This window comes from Podarcis gaigeae (genome assembly GCF_964106915.1).
Source record: "Podarcis gaigeae genome assembly, chromosome: 2".
Classification (NCBI taxonomy): domain Eukaryota; kingdom Metazoa; phylum Chordata; class Lepidosauria; order Squamata; family Lacertidae; genus Podarcis; species Podarcis gaigeae.
In genome coordinates this window covers 105,865,221-105,884,885 of record NC_139679.1, presented here as the reverse complement: position 1 = coordinate 105,884,885, position 19,665 = coordinate 105,865,221, and the positions used below count along the sequence as shown (strand labels likewise).

The following is a 19,665-nucleotide window of genomic DNA, read 5'->3' as shown; positions in this document are numbered from 1 at the left end:
GCCGGAGCACAATTTCTGTTCTCATCCTGAAGCAAAGTTCTTAACCTGAAGCACTATTTCTGGGTTAGTGGAGTCTGTAACCTGAAGCGTATGTAACCCGAGGTACCACTGTAGTAGTAATCCTACTGAACTCTATGGCAGTTCTACAAAATAGAGGGTCGTTCAAAACAACGCCAGTAAGTTGGGAAGAGGGCGGGGAGTGCGCCTACTCTACATTTGCTATCTTTCGTTCAGCTTGCTGCTGCTGTTGTTGGCGACGGAAGCCGGAAGAGTTGCGGCCTCTCTAGGCGCGCCGGAGGCTTCTCTCTGTGCTCTGAGTCCGGACGGGCTGCGGGAGGGAAAAGGAGGGTAAAGGTCGCTTGGAGTAGTTAAGCAAGAGGCAGGGCAGGACGGGGCAGGACAGGCGAGCTCGCCTCCGGAGCAGCCATGGCGGAGAAGAAGGGGCCCTCACAGGCTCCCATCAGCCCCCTGAAGAACTTCTTCGCAGGCGGCTTCGGGGGCGTCTGCTTGGTCTTCGTGGGACACCCACTGGACACCATCAAGGTGAGGAGCGGGGCGAAGGAGAGGGACCTGGGGACTACAAGCCCCAGGGCGCACCGCGCGGGTGGAGGCTCGCGAGGGAGGGGAAATCCTTCTGTCTTTGAACTACAACTCCCATCATCCCTTGCCGCTGGCCGTCCTGGCTGGGTATGATGGGAGTTGTAGTCCATAAAAAACAACGTCTAGGGATGCAAGTTTGAGAAACGCTCAGATAGACTGGACCCCCGGTATTGCACCCCCACCCCAAGGATGAATGGCATTTCGAATGGCGCGGGCTCAAAAGAACTCCAGCCCCCGTCATGCATCGCGCGAAGCAGAAGGGGGGGAAGACTTGGAAGCAACTCCCAGCATGCACCGCGGACACGGTGCATTAAAGGAAATTAAAGGAGTTTCGAACTTCGCTGTTTCTCCCCGAGCGCCCTGCACTTATGCTACAGGGAGTTCTTAGGGAAGTGTCGGAAGTTGCAATGTGGTGGCTTTCGGGCTCTCCTCCTCCAAATGCAACATTTATTTTTAAAATGTATGACTACTTTTTATACCACCAATCAGTTCCTCTAAGCGGCTTACAAAACTCGTGCATTCAGTAACTGAAATGTAAAAGTACCTAAATAAAAAGTCGTGAAAGCAACATGGACAGTATGAGCTGCTGCTGCTGACGTTTCCTAAAGTTAAAGTGTTAGAAGAGTAATGGAGCATTGCTGGTGTTTGGAACTGCAGTGGAAGTGTTTGTGTTGCTGTGCCCTTTGCAAGGGGGAGGGAAGATGCGTCTTGGCCTCTGCTAGGAGTGCCAGCTTAATTGCACGCAGGTAGGGCCTTGTCTACATGCCAGTTGTAACTTTGCAAGCTGGTTATTTGTGATAGGGCGGGTAGCAATGTTGTGAAAGCCTGAGTCATAAAAAGCGATAAAAATGGCAACTAGTAAAATACCAGTGGTAAGATCTCTGGTCCATATTCATAGTTAATTTTCTTCCTCCCTCATTTAGGCTGCAGTTTTCCCCCCAATGACCTGGGAGTAAGTTCCAATGAATTCATGGGCCCTTACTTCCCAGCAGATACAGCATGAGTTTTGATTGTGTGTTTTGTATTCTCATTTTGTATTTTTATGTTGTAATATTTGGATAAAGAGCGGTATACAGATTCAATAGATAATAATAATAATAATAATAATACTCCTGAACACTGCCACTCTGAACTGGCAACAGCAACACCAGAAGTTATGTGGTTGGGTTATACAGACTGATCTTGAAAACTTTGCTATCTGAATCTGCTTCGTGTGTGGTTCTGATTCGGTTCACATGGTTATGTGTTAGTGTGTACATAACTTTATGGCTGATCAATACAAATTAGTAAAAGATATACTATCGATAAAAATTAGTAAAAAATATCCTATCAATAAAAATTAGTAAAAAATATCCAATGGCTCAACATAGCATTGCACTAGAGGTCTCTTAACCATGTAGCCTGGGTGCATGGGGCATATGGTGAAATTGCTTTGGGTCACAGAATCTTTCAGCTTGGTTCTCCTACTTATTTTCCAAACCATGGAAGTAGAACAAGATATACCTGTTCTCTGAAATGTGGTCATGGGTTATAATGTGGCCTGCCTTGGGAGGAGAAGCATTAGGGAGGCCAATCTTGATAAAGATATTTGTTGCCAGTCATTTTGCAAGCCCTTGGGATTTCTACACTAGAGAAGAATTTGGTACAGGGTACTGAATGCAGCATCTTCTAAGAATTTTAGTTCACTTTTCTTTTTTAAAGCAAAGTTCTAACCCTTACAGCTGTGAAAATAGGTTTTGAAAGTATATGGGTAATGCTTGGTGAGATCACAGAAACTGGGAGAGGGCAGCTGAAGACTAATATATTGGTTTGTGCAGGATTAAACCTGGAGGGACACGGGTGGTGCTGTGGGTCAAACCACAGAGCCTAGGGCTTGCTGATCAGAAGGTCAGCGGTTCAAATCCCCGTGATGGGGTGAGCTCCTGTTGCTCAGTCCCAGCTCCTGCCAACCTAGCAGTTCGAAAGCACGTCAAAGTGCAAGTAGATAAATAGGTACTGCTCCAGCGGAAAGCTAAACGGCCTTTCCGTGTGCTGCTCTGGTTCACCGGAAGCGGCTTAGTCATGCTGGTCACATGACCCGGAAGCTGTACGCCGGCTCCCTCAGCCAATAAAGCGAGATGAGCGCCGCAGCCCCAGAGTCGTCCGTGACTGGACCTAATGGTCAGGAGTCCCTTTGTTGTTCAGTTGTTTAGTTGTGTCCGACTCTTTGTGACCCCATGGACCAGAGCATGCCAGGCACTCCTGTCTTCCACTGCCTCCCGCAGTTTGGTCAGGTAAAGGAGTCCCTTTACCTTTATCTTAAACCTTGAGAGACCCAGGTTCAAATCCCCATTCAGCCATACAACTTTGCCTAATTGTTGTGAAGATATAATGTATAGGGCAGGGAAGAGCTGCACATACAGCCTTGAAGTCTCTAGAGGAGATAAATGTATGAGTGGTTAATAAGTAGGATTTTCAGGCTTTGCTCTCCATAGCTTCCCGGCGTCCTTCCCCATGACCTGTGTGTACAAAGCAAATGTGTGCAAATGGGTTTTTCCAGCTTTTTTTTTAGTCCAGATTTGTGCTAACAGCAGAATATTTCTGCTTGCATTGTCACTGTGCCTTCTCATCTACCAGTTTATAATGTTCTGCCTCTCCTCCTCACAGGTTTGTAACCTAGATGAAACCTATTTAATCCTGTTTTTTATAGTCCCGTTTCCAATGTATCTTATGTCTTAATTGGATGAGTTGGAAGTTCTTGATCCTTGTGAAACCAAGGACAATGGACTTTGCCTTTGTATGCGTCCTCCTGCTAATCATTAGACCAGGAGATTCTAGCATACTGTTTTAAACAGGGCAGATATCAAAAGGAGTGTGGAGGACTTGCCCTTTGTATGTTGGCATGGTCACACACAGAATTGAGACGAATGTGATCAGTGGAGGAGTTCTTGTACCCCAGAACTTCCACAAACTGAAGTGATACACTTCCCTAGCCCAGGCAAAATCAATAGTTTTAGTACAAAGGAAGCTTCATTATACTGAATCAGACCATTGGTAGTAGGTTTCCAGGGTTTCTGGCACGAGTTTTTCTCTTTTTTTCAAATAAATAAATACATTTTTGTACATATAAAACATAAAGATTTTAAACATTAAAATACCGAGTTCTTTCAAACCCTTTGACCACCTTCCCTCTGGCACTTTTCTGGCACAAGTTAATCTCCAGCTCTACCCAGAGATGCCGAGGATTAAACATGGGGCCTTTTGCAATCAAAGCATTGAGCTGCAAGTCCTTTTGCTGAGAGCAGCGATCAATAGTAGCACTGGAATTTGCCCGACATAACCTCGTCAGGTGGGTGGCGGATGAGTCTCAGGAACCCCAGTGCGGTTGGCCTGTGAAAGTGTAAAACCTCAGCTCTTGTTTTCTCAAGCAGTTTTTCTCTGGGGGATTTCATTAATTATTATTATTATTATTATTATTATTATTATTATTATTATTATTTGTACCCCACCCATCTGGCTGGGCCTCCCCAGCCACAGAGACCAAAAATACACTAAAATGTCACACATTAAAAACTTCCCTGAACAGGGCTTCCTTAAGATGTCTTCTGGATGTCAGGTAGTTGTTTATCACTTTGACATCTGATGGGAGGGCGTTCCACAGGGCGGGCGCCACTACCGAGAAGGCCCTCTGCCTGGTTCCCTGTAGCTTTGCTTCTCGCAATGAGGGAACCGCCAGAAGGCCCTCGGCGCTGGACCTCAGCGTCCGGGCAGAACGATGGGGGTGGAGACGCTCCTTCAACAGACGGGTCAAATATTGTCAAAAGTACAGTCATCCCTCAAGTTACGGCCACTTCAGGTTATGTGTTTTCGGGTTGCAGACCACGGAAAACACGGAAGTACTGGAACGGGTTACTTCTGGGTTTCGCCGCATGCGCAGAAGCGCCAAATTGTGCCTGTGCAGACGTGGCACTTGAAGATGCGAACGTTGTGGGTTGCGGACGTGGCTCCGCCCGAGGTTCCACTGTAGTCGGGCATTTTAATGAGCTAATTTCTTACAGTGGTTGCAAGGAACAGAAAGCATTGTGGGGATTCCAAAAACCAAGTTAAGGCAGCCTGGACAAGGATGTCAAGCTTGCCCATGACAACCTGAGGAAACTCAGCCAGATGGGCAGCGTATAAATAATAAAATTATTATTATCAGTGCTTTTTTTTTCTTAAAAAATGTTTAGGGGTACTCTCATTTTCCTACTCATATTGAAATAACTGCCTCTCAAGGAGGCCAAACTTAGATTCACAAAATGTTTAGGGGTATGCGTACCCCCAGAAAAAAGCACTGATGATAACGATGAAGATGATTAACTTTGCTAGGGTCCTCAGCACTAACCCGCATCAGGTCAGGCTGGGAGACTCTGAACCTGCAGTGATTGGTGGTACATCAGTGGAAATCCTAATCTGCCCTGATTACCCAGCATCAGGCATTCAAAGATGGCGCTCATCTTGACAGGAAACTGAGCGAGACAGATGGGAGTCCTAGAGAGGACTAGGTTCTCACTGAACATTGAGCCTGATTTGGTAGTGAATTGACTGCCCAAGTGAGCACAGCTGAGAGAAATCATCTCCTCCCAGCTCATCAACTTAGGTCTCAGTAATACAGAGCATGTTAGCCGCCTCATCCAGAAATAAATCTACATGAATCCTTAATCTCCCAGGTCTGAGTTTCAGGAGATCCTGCCCTTAGGCTCTGGCCCAACCTTGACAGAGGAAGGCTGTCTCTTTGGCTTATTTTGTACATTATCTCTGCAGCTCTTATTCAGCCGTATAATTAGCCGAATGCCTGTCAGTCCCAATTTATTAGGCCCGCCGCCCCTCAATCTCATTACACAGCACTCTATTTCATCAGGTAAGGGGTGGATTTGAAGATGAAAAACATGAGGGGCATGTGATGGGTTAGGAGAAGGGTGCCTGAGGGAACCAGAGCTATGGGTGGGTGGCTAGCCATCTCTATTAGAAACCAATTTCCTAATAAAAAGGGCCCAGTAATAAGAGAGAATGTTTGCATTCATTGCATTCCCTCCCCCTTTCAACTTGTTTTGCAGGTCAGGCTACAGACTCAACCGAAAGCTTTGCCTGGGCAGCCTGCACTCTACTCTGGGACCTTTGACTGCTTCAGAAAGACTCTTGTCGCCGAGGTATTGTGTCAGTTCAATTGTCATGCCTGTCAGAAACATCACTTGCTTCTCCAAATCAAATTGTGTCAGAATGATGTTTTGCTGAAGATGGAGAGCTTCTTGGGTTATCAGACCAAATGACTCATGCTCAAGTGACTCAGTGGGAAATTATTTTTGACAGGAGAACTAGTTAGCTATACTGTAAAGGTAAAAGGTAATTGTCCAACTCCTAAGCACATGTAATTGTGAAGATGTGATACCTGACATTTTGGGGCTGGTTTGTACTTCATGATAAGGTTTATTGTGTTGTGCCCAACCCATAGTGACCCTTAGGCTCCTCTCTGCTCCCCTTGTCTTCTGTGACTGGAACAAAGATTTTGCTCTTGGTAAAACACAACTTCCCCTTTTTGTCCAAACCGGGGATCATGGATTATGCTAACTCTGGTTTGATTAAACCAACCAGCTTCATAACCTATGGATTTGGCTTGTTTTGAAACAGTCGTGTCCATCTACAATCCCAGGTTCGGCTGGAATGGGAAGTAATGGCTTACTAAAAGTGAAGTTAAATGCTCCTGAATGCTTCTTTCCAGCAACACAGAAGGTAGAAGGAGTGCAGAAATCTAAAGCTCACTGCAGCTGGTGCACATCATGATAAACTATGGTTTATTTGATGTGTGAATATGGATGCTACATTCAACACATGTACAATCTGTGTAGACGTAATGGTTTTTCTGTAGCCATGTGTGGTTATTTATGTGTAATTTATACCAGTGCTTTTAGGGGCTTTCTGGATGATATCCCAGGATCCTTTTGCCATTCCTTTACCTTGAAGAAAATAGGGAAGAATATCGTAACCCTTCCATTACTGGATTGTTATTAATTATAGTTCTGAAATCTATAGCTCCATGCTCTAATTCCTCCTCTCCCCTCTTCCAGTTTCTGCAGCAAATTTCCCCTTCTTTCCCCCTGTCCTCTTTAACAGTGGTTGAATGTTACATCTGCACCACCTCTAGCCGTGGTTAATGCCAACTAGATTCTCTCTTGATCTGTTTCAAATCCTTGTTAAGATGGGAATGCCAAGTTCTGGTTAAGACTGGGAAAGGGAGAAGTTGTTTCTGCCAAACCTTGTTCTCAGGTCACCATTGTGATTGAAAGGAACCACCATCCCTGGCTCAGATATAGTGCGGTTTGTTCAGCCCAGGACAAAGCGTATGCAATCGGCTCATGCATGATAAACCATGGTTTATGTCTTACCATGATGTGTGGACAGAACCTCTGGTGCATTTCTTAAGAAAGTACGGCTGCAGATGAATTTGGCTTCCCTTCTTACTCTTTTTTTAATAAATAATTTTTATTAATTTTCCAACACAAATATACAATTTTATCAAAATTTCCACAAATTTGGTTCTTTTTGGACTTCCTTCAGCTTCTCTGGCAATCATCCATATTTACCTCTCAATTACGCATTCCTCTGTTTATATTGCCATTAAACTTCCCTCCCGCTCCTGTTTCTTTTTAACAATATATCTCAACTTTCACAGTGCTTCTTGAAATCCCGCCAGTGTTGTTTGCACATCACATATTCTTTTCAGATATTCAACAAATTTCCCCCAGTCCTCGATGAACTTTTGGTCTCGAAGATACCTAATTTTTCCGGTTAGTCTGTCCAGTTCTGAATAGTCAGTCAGCTTCAGTCTCCATTCTTCTATTGTCGGTATTTCCTCTTGTTTCCATTTCTGGGGGCTTCCCTTCTTACTCACAATAACCCAGCAGCTACTTGTGCTATCTTGAATAGGGTCTGCCGCTGATATCCGATGGTGAAATAGCATCCCTGTGAAGCGCTGCAGAAAAGCTAAAGTAATCCACTGCCTTGCTGTGTCTTGCAGGGAGTCCGTGGTTTGTACAAAGGGATGGCAGCTCCGATTGTTGGTGTGACTCCCATGTTTGCTGTGTGTTTCTTTGGATTTGGCTTGGGGAAAAAACTCCAGCAGAGGACACCCGATGACGTTCTGACGTGAGTGACTTCCGATAATCTAGCAACAGGCTGTCGAGGCATTCCAGGCTACTGTGACGTATAAAGTTGCACATTCCGGCAATGCAGCCAAGAACCGTGTTATAAATATACATAGGGGCTTTTTCTTTTTCTTTTTTGCGAAATGAATAAATCTGGCAAGCTTTAAGGCTCCTGGAAGCGTGGGATTGATTGCACCGGCTGAAAACAGACACTGTGTGGGCTGTTGCTGCATAGTTTCCTTCCCAGGCAAAACTTGCATCTATTTAGGAAGGATTATATTTTAGAATAGTGTGGTGTGTGTTACATAATGGCAGGCTCGTAACACCTCCTCGTAATAGTGGGCCTGAGCACATAAACCCTATTTATATGCCGAGACGACTGTTTCACTGAGCCTACACTTGGTGATGTACATAACCCGACCTTCCCACGACGTACACATCTTTCTGGTACGCCCTCAGTTCTCCAAATAGCTAAGTGCATCCGGATCATGCTGGATTCCCAGAATTTGTCTCGTACCTCAGCTCTTTGCAGACTTACGTAAGAACAGCCCTGCTAAATTAGGCCCACCTGGTCCAGCACCTGTTTCCCACAGTGGTCTGTCAGATGGCCATGGGAAACCCACAAGCAGGATGTGAGGGCAGTTGCCTCCCTCTATAGTTGTTACCCAATGACTGGTCTTCTGGCACAGGAGAGTTTGACCCTGGAGGTAACATCATGGCTTGTAGCCATTGGTAAATATTCTCCTCCATGAGTTTGTCCATTCCATGGGTGAGGAACCTTTTGGGCCTGGTGGGCCAGATCTTTTATCTCTCCCTGCTTCCCATGGGCCAGCTTTAACAGCTGGGTGCAGCCGCCCACCTATTAATCCTCTGGTGTCATGATGATATCAGGTGATAGATAGGCAGGAGGTTCTAGCCTTCTGGGGAGCCAGTGTGGTGTTGTGGTTAAGAGCGGTAGTCTCGTAATCTGGTGAACTGGGTTTGCGTCTCCGCTCCTCCACATGCAGCTGCTGGGTGACCTTGAGCCTGTCACACTTCTCTGAAGTCTCTCAGCCCCACTCACCTCACAGAGTGTTTGTTGTGAGTGAGGAAGGGAAAGGAGATTGTTAGCCGCTTTGAGACTCCTTCGGGTAGTGATAAAGCGGGATATCAAATCCAAACTCTTCTTCTTCATAGTGGATTCACAGGGGTGGGGGAAAGAGGTCTCCTTCACCAGCACATTCCCTGCAGGACTGAACCCCACCCTAATAATAATAATAATTTATTTATACCCCACCCATATTTATTTATACCCCGCTTCAGGTTACGGACTCCTCTAATCCTGAAATAGTACCTCAGGTTAAGAACTTTGCTTCATGATGAGAACAGAAATCACACAGCAGTGCAGCAGCAGTGGAAGGCCCCATTAGCTAAAGTGGTGCTTCAGGTTAAGAACAGTTTCAGGTTAAGAACGGACCTCCAGAATGAATTAAGTTCTTAACCTGAGGTACCACTGTATGTGATCTGGAGAGAGAAGATGTGACCGTGATACAGTCCCAAGGGCTGGACTGAGGCCTGCATGAGGCTTGAAGCTCCCCTACCCCTGCGTTAAAGTGGGGGAATATGCAAATATTGTTCCAAATTTGTAGCGATCTATCTGAATCTGCTGCTACTATGGTTCTGTAATGACTGCTCATGCTGCTTTTATATTTTTAATTGGCTTTTGTTATTTTTAAAAATTGTTGTTAGCTGCTCTGAGGTACTTTCTGAAGCACCTGGTAAGATGTAAATTGGGGGGGGGGAAAATAAAGACGACGAAATTATCATTTAATTGCATGATTACATTTTGCTCAGAACGTTAGTTTTCTTGGCACATAATTGGAATTTTTAACGTTGACAGGGAACAGCCCTGATAATATGCACAGGTATTTTTAATAGTTGGCTGGCATTTTTAGTTCTTTTGTTCTGGAAATGGAAGGGGCTTTGAAAGAACAGAGTCTAAAATGCCGCATTGCTGAGCAGTTGTTGATTTAATACGGTGGCATGGCAAGGCTTAGTAAGGACTCAAGAACCCTACGGGTGGCTGACCAGTGGTCAAGCAGATGTCTCTGGGACTCACACAAGCAGGAGATGAGCACAATAGCCCTCTCCCACTTCTGACCCTCAGCAACTAATATTCAGAGGCATACTGATGCTGATCCTGGAGGTTAGATATAGCCATCATGACCAGTAGCCTGATAAATGAATTTATTAGCCTTTACCCCCATGAACTGGTCTAATTCACTTTTAAAAACCATCCACGTTGGGAGTCATCACTACATCTCTCCCTGACTCTGTATTTAGGAAAATGCAAATCCCGTGATTAATGTCCTTTCATCCCTATGCAGATATCCCCAGCTTTTTGCTGCAGGCATGCTTTCTGGGGTGTTCACCACCGTAATCATGGCTCCGGGAGAGAGAATCAAGTGCCTTTTACAGGTAAGAGGGGCTTCAGGAAGCCACACAACCTTTCCAGGAAGCTTGTCTGGCCATTGCACCCTAGCAAAAGCTTTGCATCCTTATATTTCCTTCTTATCACTGGGTGTCCTCCTCTAGCCTGCAGTCTGAGGTTAGCAGGACACCATGTAAATATAAAGTTTTCTAAATGTTTTGGATGTCCCCCAGTCCACTTGGCTAATCATATGAGTGTGTGTGTGTGTGTGTGTGTGTGTGTGTGTGTGTGTGTGTAAAAAGACATATGTGCAGAAGTGTGTATAGATCATAGCTGTCAACTTACAGATCTGAAAATAAGGGACCAGCAGCCTTGAAAATAAGGGACCAGCAGCCAAAATAAGGGACCTGCAGCCTCACCTGTTCCAGGCACTCCAGTCTTCCTGTCCTCCTGCAGTTTGGTCAAACTCATGCTGGGTAGCTTCGAGAACACTGTCCAACCAACTTTGTAACCAGAGGTTCAACTGAATAGAATCTGAATCACATGCACCACAAGGCCTATGCAGCCTCAACTTAAGATGGCTCCCCGGCCTGGCTTTGCACTGCAAAGTTTGCAGCAGCACGTGCAACAAAATGGCGTCCAGCATTCAAAACCCTCCTCAGCTTGCAATAACTAGCCACACACAAGGCATGCAAGCTCCACCCCCCAGTCGTTCTTAGACTTCTTATTGGGTGAGCAACACAGTTGGAGTCTCCCTCCTCCCTGGCCGGCAGGGAGGTAGGGAGAGGAGCTGCTTCCTTTGAAATTTAAGGGACATCATTTAAGGGACATCCATCAATAAGGGACAGCAGCGGGACATGGCGCTGGAATAAGGGACTGTCCCTTCAAATAAGGGACACTTGACAGCTATGGTATAGATATGAATGAGAGAGGATGCTAAAATTGCCAGGAAACTATGCTCTGCCTCTAACTACTAACCGTTGGCACATCACAGTCCCACCAGCAATGTTTTCTTAATGATACAAGTGGGGTGCAGTGACGAGTGCAGGAGCAGGAGGAGAGCAATGGGTGGAACAGAGGTCCAGTCATCTGGCCAGAGGCTTCTGCATCCTGCAGTAGCTTGCAGGAGGTTCCTAGCATGTTTACGCTGAACTGGTTAGGACAGTGTTCTCCCAATAGGGTTGACGGGCCCGCTATAATATTTGCAAGGGTCCTATACCTACTGCTGTCCTATTTGACACTGATACGTAATTCTCTCCTTGGTCCTCAGGCTTCAGCTTTGGCCTGTGGCCTTTCTTAAAGACGCAACCTGCCTCTGTGTCAATGACAGCGCTTTTTCAACCTTATTACAGCCCTCTTCCCCCCACTGCAGTGAAATTATCTTACATCTGAGTTCTCTTCTTGGAGAGCCAACAGTCAGGGGCCTGTGGTACACCCTGACACTTTCCTGGCTGTCAAGTAACTCTCTCCAGAGGACTTCTGATGGGCCCTATCTTGTAAACCAGAATAGTCTCTTCCCCTTTCCCCAAGATCAGTTTCCCTGGATCAGGGAGGGAAATGGGGGTAGCTCACACCAGGCATATCTGCTCTTGGCTTCCCAAGAGCCTTGGACCTCCAGACCTTATTGTAAGCTCCCCATAGTAACACGCCTGTTATCCAGCCCGTGGTTATCTGAACATATTGAATGTGCAGGTTCATTTCTCATTCCCCATATAAACAGCCTGCCTGTTTATTTCCAAGTATACATCCGTTTACAGCTTGACTACCCCCCAAGGCGAAGTCACTAAATGTTGCATTTGATTACTGTTATGAATGATACGCTTCACAGAAGTTTTTGCAGGCTCTTTTTGGACTAGGTAAGGAAATTAGATGTTAAAGAGCTGGAAGGGGAAGAAGGATACAGGCAGAGCAGCTGATAGTTTGTTCAATTTCAATTTGAGTGTGAATTTTTGAACAGAATGTTCACACCAGGCTTGCAGAAGCGACTCATTAATTTGAGCAAGCTAAAATTAAGAGCAACCACAGGAAGTTTTGAAGTTGATTTTCATTCTGACTTTGTCTTATCCTTCCCGTTTGTGTATTTTTATGCAATTGTGATGGCCTACGGAACAAATATATGCAATAAATATTTACCGTATTTCAAGTGGATTTCAATTTCCGCCACTTTGGTGCGCAATCATCACCTGACATCCTGCGGCTCACATCTCACAGTCGACTTCTGAGGAAGGAATCAAATTTGCAGAGCTGCCTTTCAGGAGTTCTAGATTTAGGGGCATTTGTACAACCATGTAGTTATAGCTGATGAGAAAACCGTTCTTTAATTCCCTTAGATCCAGGCAGCCTCTGGTGAAATTAAATATGGAGGCCCTTTGGACTGTGCCAAACAGCTTTATCGCGAGGCTGGCATTCGAGGTGTTTACAAAGGAACGGTGCTCACCCTCATGAGAGGTAATTGCTGGTCAAGTGCCCCTAAAGCCCTGTTTGTGGAATGTTGTAAATGTTATTTTTTTCTTAACGTTTTGTTAAAATAACAATAAAAGTAGCTGGATTGTTAAAGGGGGAGAGGGGAGGTTGGCACCGAATGGCTCCTTTTGTAAATAATAATAATAATAATAATAATAATAATAATAATAATAATAGATTATACCTGCCCATCTGGCTGTGTTTCCCTAGCCACTCTGGGCAGGTCCAATCAAGTGTTAAAAACAATGCAGCATTAAATATTAAAAACTTTCCTGAAGTTTTCAGATGTCTTTTAAAAATAAGATAGCTGCTTATTTCCTTGACATCTAATAGGAGGGCGTTCCACAGGGCGGGCGCCACTATCGAGAAGGCCCTCTGTCTGGTTTATAATCTGATTTATAATCACAGATGATATTGTCTTTCCATCCTCTCCCCACCCCTTCTCCCCAGCTCTGCCCCTGTCTCAATCAAGGAGTCAAGCCCACTTTGTTCTGCTTTGGGGCCTGGCGGAATGTTCTGTGCCATTTCCTTCCTTGCAGAATGTTCCTTGCAAGTCAGGCCCCGGTTGCGCCTCTGGTTTCTCTAAGTCTGAATTTGCGTTTGTTTTACCAGATGTTCCAGCCAGTGGGATGTACTTCATGACCTATGAGTGGCTTAAACATATTTTGACACCTGAAGGGCAAAGGTGAGTAACACCCTACTTTTCCCACCAGTACATCTAAGAAATTCTTCCTGTTGCTGAGTAAGGATAATCTTCAGTGCTTAATTATCAAAAACACCAGTGACAAGTGTTTCCAGGGAAATAATCAAAATACTTGGTTATGTGTTCTTTAGTTTTGTTGCATTTGTTTACAGGAAAGCCATTTTTTAAAAAATGCACTACTACTAATAAGAAGATTACATTTCTATAAAGGATTTGAAGTGATCAAAGCCCTTAACATGTTCTGTTGCAGTAAACTTTACTGTAAAGTAAGCCTAAGTGGCTTCGTCGTCATATGTGCCTTGTAGCATGACACAGGGGCAGAGTGCAGGAATCCACATAATTATTATGACAGAACGTCTTTCTCTGACCTGAGTTGTAGCAGGAAAGTTTCCCTTTTTTCAGCGCTCTGCAGGAACTCAACAACAAAAGCAGCTTGCTGGGTGGAGCACAGCTGTGATACTACAGGGGGTGAGGTAGTGGGAAGCCTGGTGTGATATAGGTGCACCAACGGAGAAGTCCGAATTGGCCCTACTGGTGCCCTTGCACCGTGCCAACCTCCCCGCTGCCTGTCCCCTCTGCCTTGGTGTCTGTTGCATTTCTGGTCCCAAGAAGTTGTGATCTTCATAAATAGGAACTGAAAAGAAAAGTAAGGCTTGTGGCACCCTGAAGTCTACGGTTTGCACTTTCATGGGTTACAGATATGTGAAATGTTGCCCTCGGAATGCAAAAATATAGAACAACCACCACCTTGTAAACAATAGTGTCAAATAATGATAAAATGCAAAAAAAAGAAAAGAAAAAAAAGCATGGTCTGTGCCAATGCAGATAAAGCTTAAATTTATGCAGAATGAGCACCTTGTGACCATTCACAACAGAAGTACCGTAATTGGTGATGGAGGACACAGAAGAATCTCTCTCTCTCTTTCTCCCTCCCTCTTTTTAATCTTCTCTGCAGTGTCCGTGACCTCAGTGTACCCAGGATTCTGTTTGCAGGTGGCATGGCAGGGATTTTTAACTGGGCTGTTGCAATCCCTCCAGATGTGTTGAAGTCTCGTTTCCAGACGGGTGAGTCAGCTTGGTCGCTAACCTAAAGGTGGGCTCTTGGGAGATTGCTGTATTTGTCTTCCGTTACCTTTTGAAATGCATGATTCAAAGAGATCCAGTCCTTCCCCCTGTCAGAATTGTTTTTGGCAAGTGGCTGCCTGAGAATGAAGCAGGGAAACCAAATTGGAACAATGAGCGCTCAGTAAAATTGTGTGCATCTTGAGTGACTCATTGCTAATTTCACCTTAGAGTAATTAGAGAAAACATGGAGGTGTGGCTAACACTATCCATGGCTCTCCCCACCCTGAGTTCCACAAAATACTTAGGATAAGAATGCACATTGAAGGATTAGCTCTTTCAGGTTTCATTTGCACATTGTCTTCTTCAGTGAGTTCCTCTGAGCATCATTTCTGGGCAACAGCCCGTGCCACACTCTCTGGTTTAATCCGGAGCTTGATGAGACATTTGCATCTTTCTTCGCTGTGCAATGACTGCCCTTTCCCATTGAGGCCATTGAGTTGCTAGTGCGGCACAAATTCTCACTTTTCTCCCCTCCTAATTGTTGGCTTTGTAGCTGCAACTCTATTCACTATGGGAATTGGAACCAAAATGGGGTATGGTCCCATTTTGCAGCCTCCTTGAGGCTTTCTATTAAGTTTTTTCCAGAGGAAACTTGGTGCTGGCTTTCTGGTGAGGCAAATAGCTGCTTGCCTGGTCAGCTGTGGTGAATATAACTGCCTGCAAAAAAAGAGCAGGGATCCAAAGAGAGGGGAACCTGTGGCACTTTGGGGACTACAGCTCCCATCAGCCCCAGCCAGTGTGGTTTCTGGGGGTTGAAGTGCTGCATCATGCAAGTTTCCCCATCCCTGTCTGATAAAGGAAGTTGGTATTTTCAGGCCACTGGTATGCCTCTAATGATTGCTCATTAGATTGGGTTAGTCAATGGGACAGGTGGGAAGTGGGCCAGAACGTTCCTGGACTCCTTTGTAAAGCTGGTTCTGCGTCTTCACCACAGCCATGCCTTGCCTTCTCAACAAGCCATTCAGATAAGTTCTGAAAGTTTTGCCTGCCTGAGCATCTCTGTCACAGTGTGGCTTGTACAGTGGATCTGGCAAGTTACTCACACTTGAGTGAGTGGCAAGTGGTTAATTTCAAGGCTGATTTCAAGGAACATCTCCCTTTCCCCACCCCACAAGGCAGGGACATTGTCGCTCGCATCACAGTCTCTAACTAGAGATGGGAACCTGTAGATGTTGAGATGTTGCTGGATTACAGCTTCCATTATTCCTGGCCGTGCTGGAGGAGCCAGGTTCCCTAACCCTCAACTTCGTGCAGTACTTATCACTGCAGAAAATGTGCTCCCACAGCAGTAGTTCTCATTTGAGGGTGTGCAGAAAGGAGGGAGAGTGATTGCTTTTTTTTTTCCCCATAGGGGCGCCAACTTGGGGCACCAACTCTAAATTTTTTATTTATAAAATTTTCAAATTTAACAATAAAAGAAAAACATTCCATTTAAATTATACATCCAATTCTAATCTTTCCACTTTCAGACTTCCTTCAGCATTTCTGGAAATTTTCATGTTTTCACAATTGTTCACATTTCTTGCATCTGTGTTTTTTTTTTTTAACCAAATTAATCTTAACAATTATTATAAAACAATATTTCTTTCCATTATTATCACAGAGCTTCTTGAAAACCTACAAATGTTAATTGAGCTTCACATATATTCTTAATATACTCTGTAAATTTATTCCAGTCCTCGGTAAATCTCTGGTCTCGCCGGTTCCGAATTTTTCCCATAAGCTTGTCTAGTTCTGCATATTCCATCAACTTCATTCTCCATTCTTCTTTCATTGGGATTTCTTCCTGTTTCCATTTTTGAGCCACCAAAATTCTTGCCGCTGTTACTGCATATAAAAACAACTTCTCATCCTTCTTTTTTATGTCATTTCTTAGTATTCCTAGCAGAAAAGTTTCTGGTTTTTTAACAAAGGTGTATTTCAACATTTTTCCCAATTCATTATAAATCATTTCCCAGAAACCTTTCATTTTTTTTACATTCCCACCACATGTGATAGAATGTTCCTTCTTTCTCCTGACATTTCCAACATTTATTACTCACTTTATACATCTTTCCAAGTTTTACTGGTGTAACATACCATCTATATAACATTTTCATAACATTTTCTTTTATTGTAGGAGGGAGAGTGATTGCTGGGCAAACAGGGAGGAAGGTGGAGCACAAGGCTGCATTAGCAGGCCAGGGCTTCTCAGTGATGGGGGCTCATGAGATGACTTAAACCATAACTTGCATGCTTTTACCTTTCTCAACAGCTCCTCCGGGCAAGTATCCCAATGGCTTCAGAGACGTTTTGCGGGAGCTGATTCGAGAGGAAGGAGTGGCGTCACTGTACAAGGGATTTACCGCTGTGATGATCAGGGCTTTCCCAGCCAACGCAGTAAGTGAACAGTGGGCTCATCGACAGATGGTAGATTTTTTTTAAAGCCCTGTTTCCATTTTGATCATTTCATTCTTTTCTGTGTGTTTTCCTCCAGGCCTGCTTCCTTGGTTTTGAAGTCGCCATGAAGTTCCTTAACTGGCTCGCCCCAAGTCTGTGAAGACTGGAAGGACATGTTCCTAAGGGAACCTGAGGACAAGAGGAAGGAGGCAATTGCATTAGAGAAGCAAAATGGAAGCAAAATAAGCTGTATAAATGACTTATTTTTTAATAACCGGTTTTTGCCTTACTCGCTACCTCTGGAGGAGGCTGTTGTTGCCATTCAGAATCTAGAGCCAATTCTCATCCCCGTTGGGAGTTTGAGATGCATACCTGCCTTCTGAACCCAAAGTTACCATAGGGGTAAAGCTGCTCGTAGAAAACCTTACTGCTATTAATAGGTGTCAAATTTCTTCTTCTTTGCCTCTTTTGGAAATAAAGAAGGAATATTTTAATTTCCCATTTTTTAATCTTAGTAAAGGACTGCATGGATGGTGGCGATAGTACCAGGTGGAGGGTGGGGTTGGAGATCTAGCCACTGTGCATTTAATTCTCAGGATAAACTTCACACTTAAGTGCATGCAATCATGTAAGAAGATTGTTTAGCTTTGGTTTACAGACACTACACAGACTGCCACTAAAGTTCCTGTGCAAGCAGCATGGAAATGAATGAGACTTGCACATGAACACAGATGTTACTTCAGCAGTCCCAGAAACTTCAGTGGGGCTTGTGCATTACTCAGTCATGGCAGGTACTGGTTTTAAGTCTCTTGTTTCTTACCTTGAGGTGTATGACCCACACTGTGGCGCGGCATGCTGGTTTGAACTAGTTCTTCACACACTGAAAGCTCAAGAACTGGACGCAACAGATATAAAATTAACAGAGCTTCAGAATCTTGTATTAATGTCTAATAAACTCAAACTGATAAATTACAGGTATACGGGAGTAATCTCCAGGTTTCTTCAGAGATCCTGTCACAGTTGGTTAGAAAGTGCAGTCAGCACAGAAACACAGGTGTTTCAAGCCCCCTTTCTCCCTAAAATACTCTTTCAATAGGTGCTTTCTGGTAACCAGTGATACCAGCTTCACAAGTGCCAACCTCATGGTTATATCTGAGGTGCCAAATGATGAATTCTGGTACATATGGTACCTGTGCTTGTATTGTGGTTTCAAAGTCAAGAGAGGTTTTCAAACTGGAAGTTGAAAGAGCCTGAAATAGGACAACTTCAGAGTGACTGTTTCCACTGTCGTTTTTCCTCAAGAGGACTTTATTGCATGCCTGGTGTGTTTTAGCTGAAGCATATCCCATGCTCAGGCAGTAAAGGCAAGACTATTGATTTGTAAAGTGTTTCAATGGGATAAAATTATCCTGTTCAGGAGTCTCAGCCAGAATTTGGTCTTGGTGTTCTTGTTTACTTTCCGTTTTGGAGTTACTACACCATCGGCAGAGACTTGTCTTCCTTTTCATAGACATCAGCCAGGATATTTTAAAAATAGCCTCTGCCATCATGAGAGCCAGAGTCTTGTTCTAAGGGCTGAGATTCTTTTGGAATGCAAATCCTATACTAGCTTCTCCAGGGAACCCCAAAAGGCTGGTCGTGTTCTCTTGATGTATAGTTTTGTATTTGTTGCTGTCTGTGAGAATCTGTTGTTAAACACACAAATTGAACTTTCACTCTGCTGGGACTGAAGGTCTCCCTCAGGACAGTTGAGATCCTGCTTTAACTAAAAATTGGCTGTCTGGCTGTCAGTCGTTCTGCTCATTTCTCACTGTGTCTTGTATATTTGAGGCATTCCAAAGAGAAATCCTCTCTCTGGAATATACTCCTCTACCAAAGTAAGATAATAAAGCCTGCACAAGCTGCCTATGAGCTTTTGAAAAAGTAACTGCTCCCTTAAAAAAATAAAGATCATGTGCATAGTTTCCTGATGGTGGTTTCATCTCTTGTAAAACATTAATAAATTACTTCATGATGCCCATCATTAACACATTAAGCTGGTCGTTTCCGTCCTATCTAAGACAAAGGATTGCTTTCCTTTGCAGTATATTGCATCATTCAGTGCTTAGGTCATTTGGTTAAATATTAGTAATTCATTGTCCCCGGAACAGTACTTTTTGGGGAGTGGGGGCTTTAAGGGGCCAGTTTTCTCAGAAGATTTGCAAAACGCAACCCCTCTTCAGGGTTGCTAGTCCTTGAACCAGCCTTACTAATTAAAACAATACATGGCTATCTGTTGTGAATGGTTTAGCTGAGATTCCTGCCTTGTAAGGGGGTTGGACTAGATAACCCCCCTTCCAACTCTACCATTCTATGATTTTGTGCCCTGCTGCATCAAACCAAAGCTCCAACTAAAGCAGGCTTCAGGTTTGAGGAAGCCCTGTTCAAAATGCTCCCTGGCAGGCCTTAATGCACTTACCGGTAACCTTGCAGCAGCAGGAAACAACTGTGGACATCAAGAGTTGAGCTGCCATTTGAATTTTCTATAGTGCTGTTGCTATGGAATATAGCATTGAAGGGGTTAAAATGGCTGCTTGGAGCACTAGGAGAATTTTCTTTTTAATGTGGGATTAGAGCAGGCATTGGTTGTGGGCCTTGATGGCGAGCCATGGCCCTGGCACACCTGCCCAAGGATGCTAGGTGTTGACACCAGCCTTGCTATTGACAGCAAGCACTCAGTCACAGTTTCCTGCAAGCTCCCAAGCAGAACATGAAGGCAACATTGTTTGTCCTGAATCTGCTGCCACTCAACCGCATTGAGTGACCCTGAGTTTCTAGGATTACAA

The 19,665-nt window shown here is 44.4% G+C and overlaps 1 protein-coding gene across 2 annotated transcripts; it reads left to right on the top strand.

The window, feature by feature from the left end:
• Positions 1-254: 254 nt before the first annotated feature.
• SLC25A20 (solute carrier family 25 member 20) lies at positions 255-18,806 on the top strand. 2 transcript variants are annotated; one of them, XM_083725142.1, is made up of 9 exons: positions 255-543; positions 5,676-5,768; positions 7,634-7,761; positions 10,127-10,217; positions 12,501-12,618; positions 13,246-13,318; positions 14,292-14,401; positions 16,716-16,840; positions 16,938-18,806. In XM_083725142.1, exons 1-9 carry the CDS (start codon positions 427-429, stop codon positions 16,998-17,000), a joined length of 918 nt encoding a protein of 305 aa, XP_083581268.1. In that variant the 5' UTR covers positions 255-426; the 3' UTR covers positions 17,001-18,806. The 2 variants fall into 2 exon arrangements, 1 of the variants encoding a protein (XP_083581268.1); XR_014560642.1 differs by having other exon boundaries at positions 309-543; positions 14,292-15,786; positions 16,588-16,840.
• The last annotated feature ends 859 nt before the right edge of the window (positions 18,807-19,665 follow it).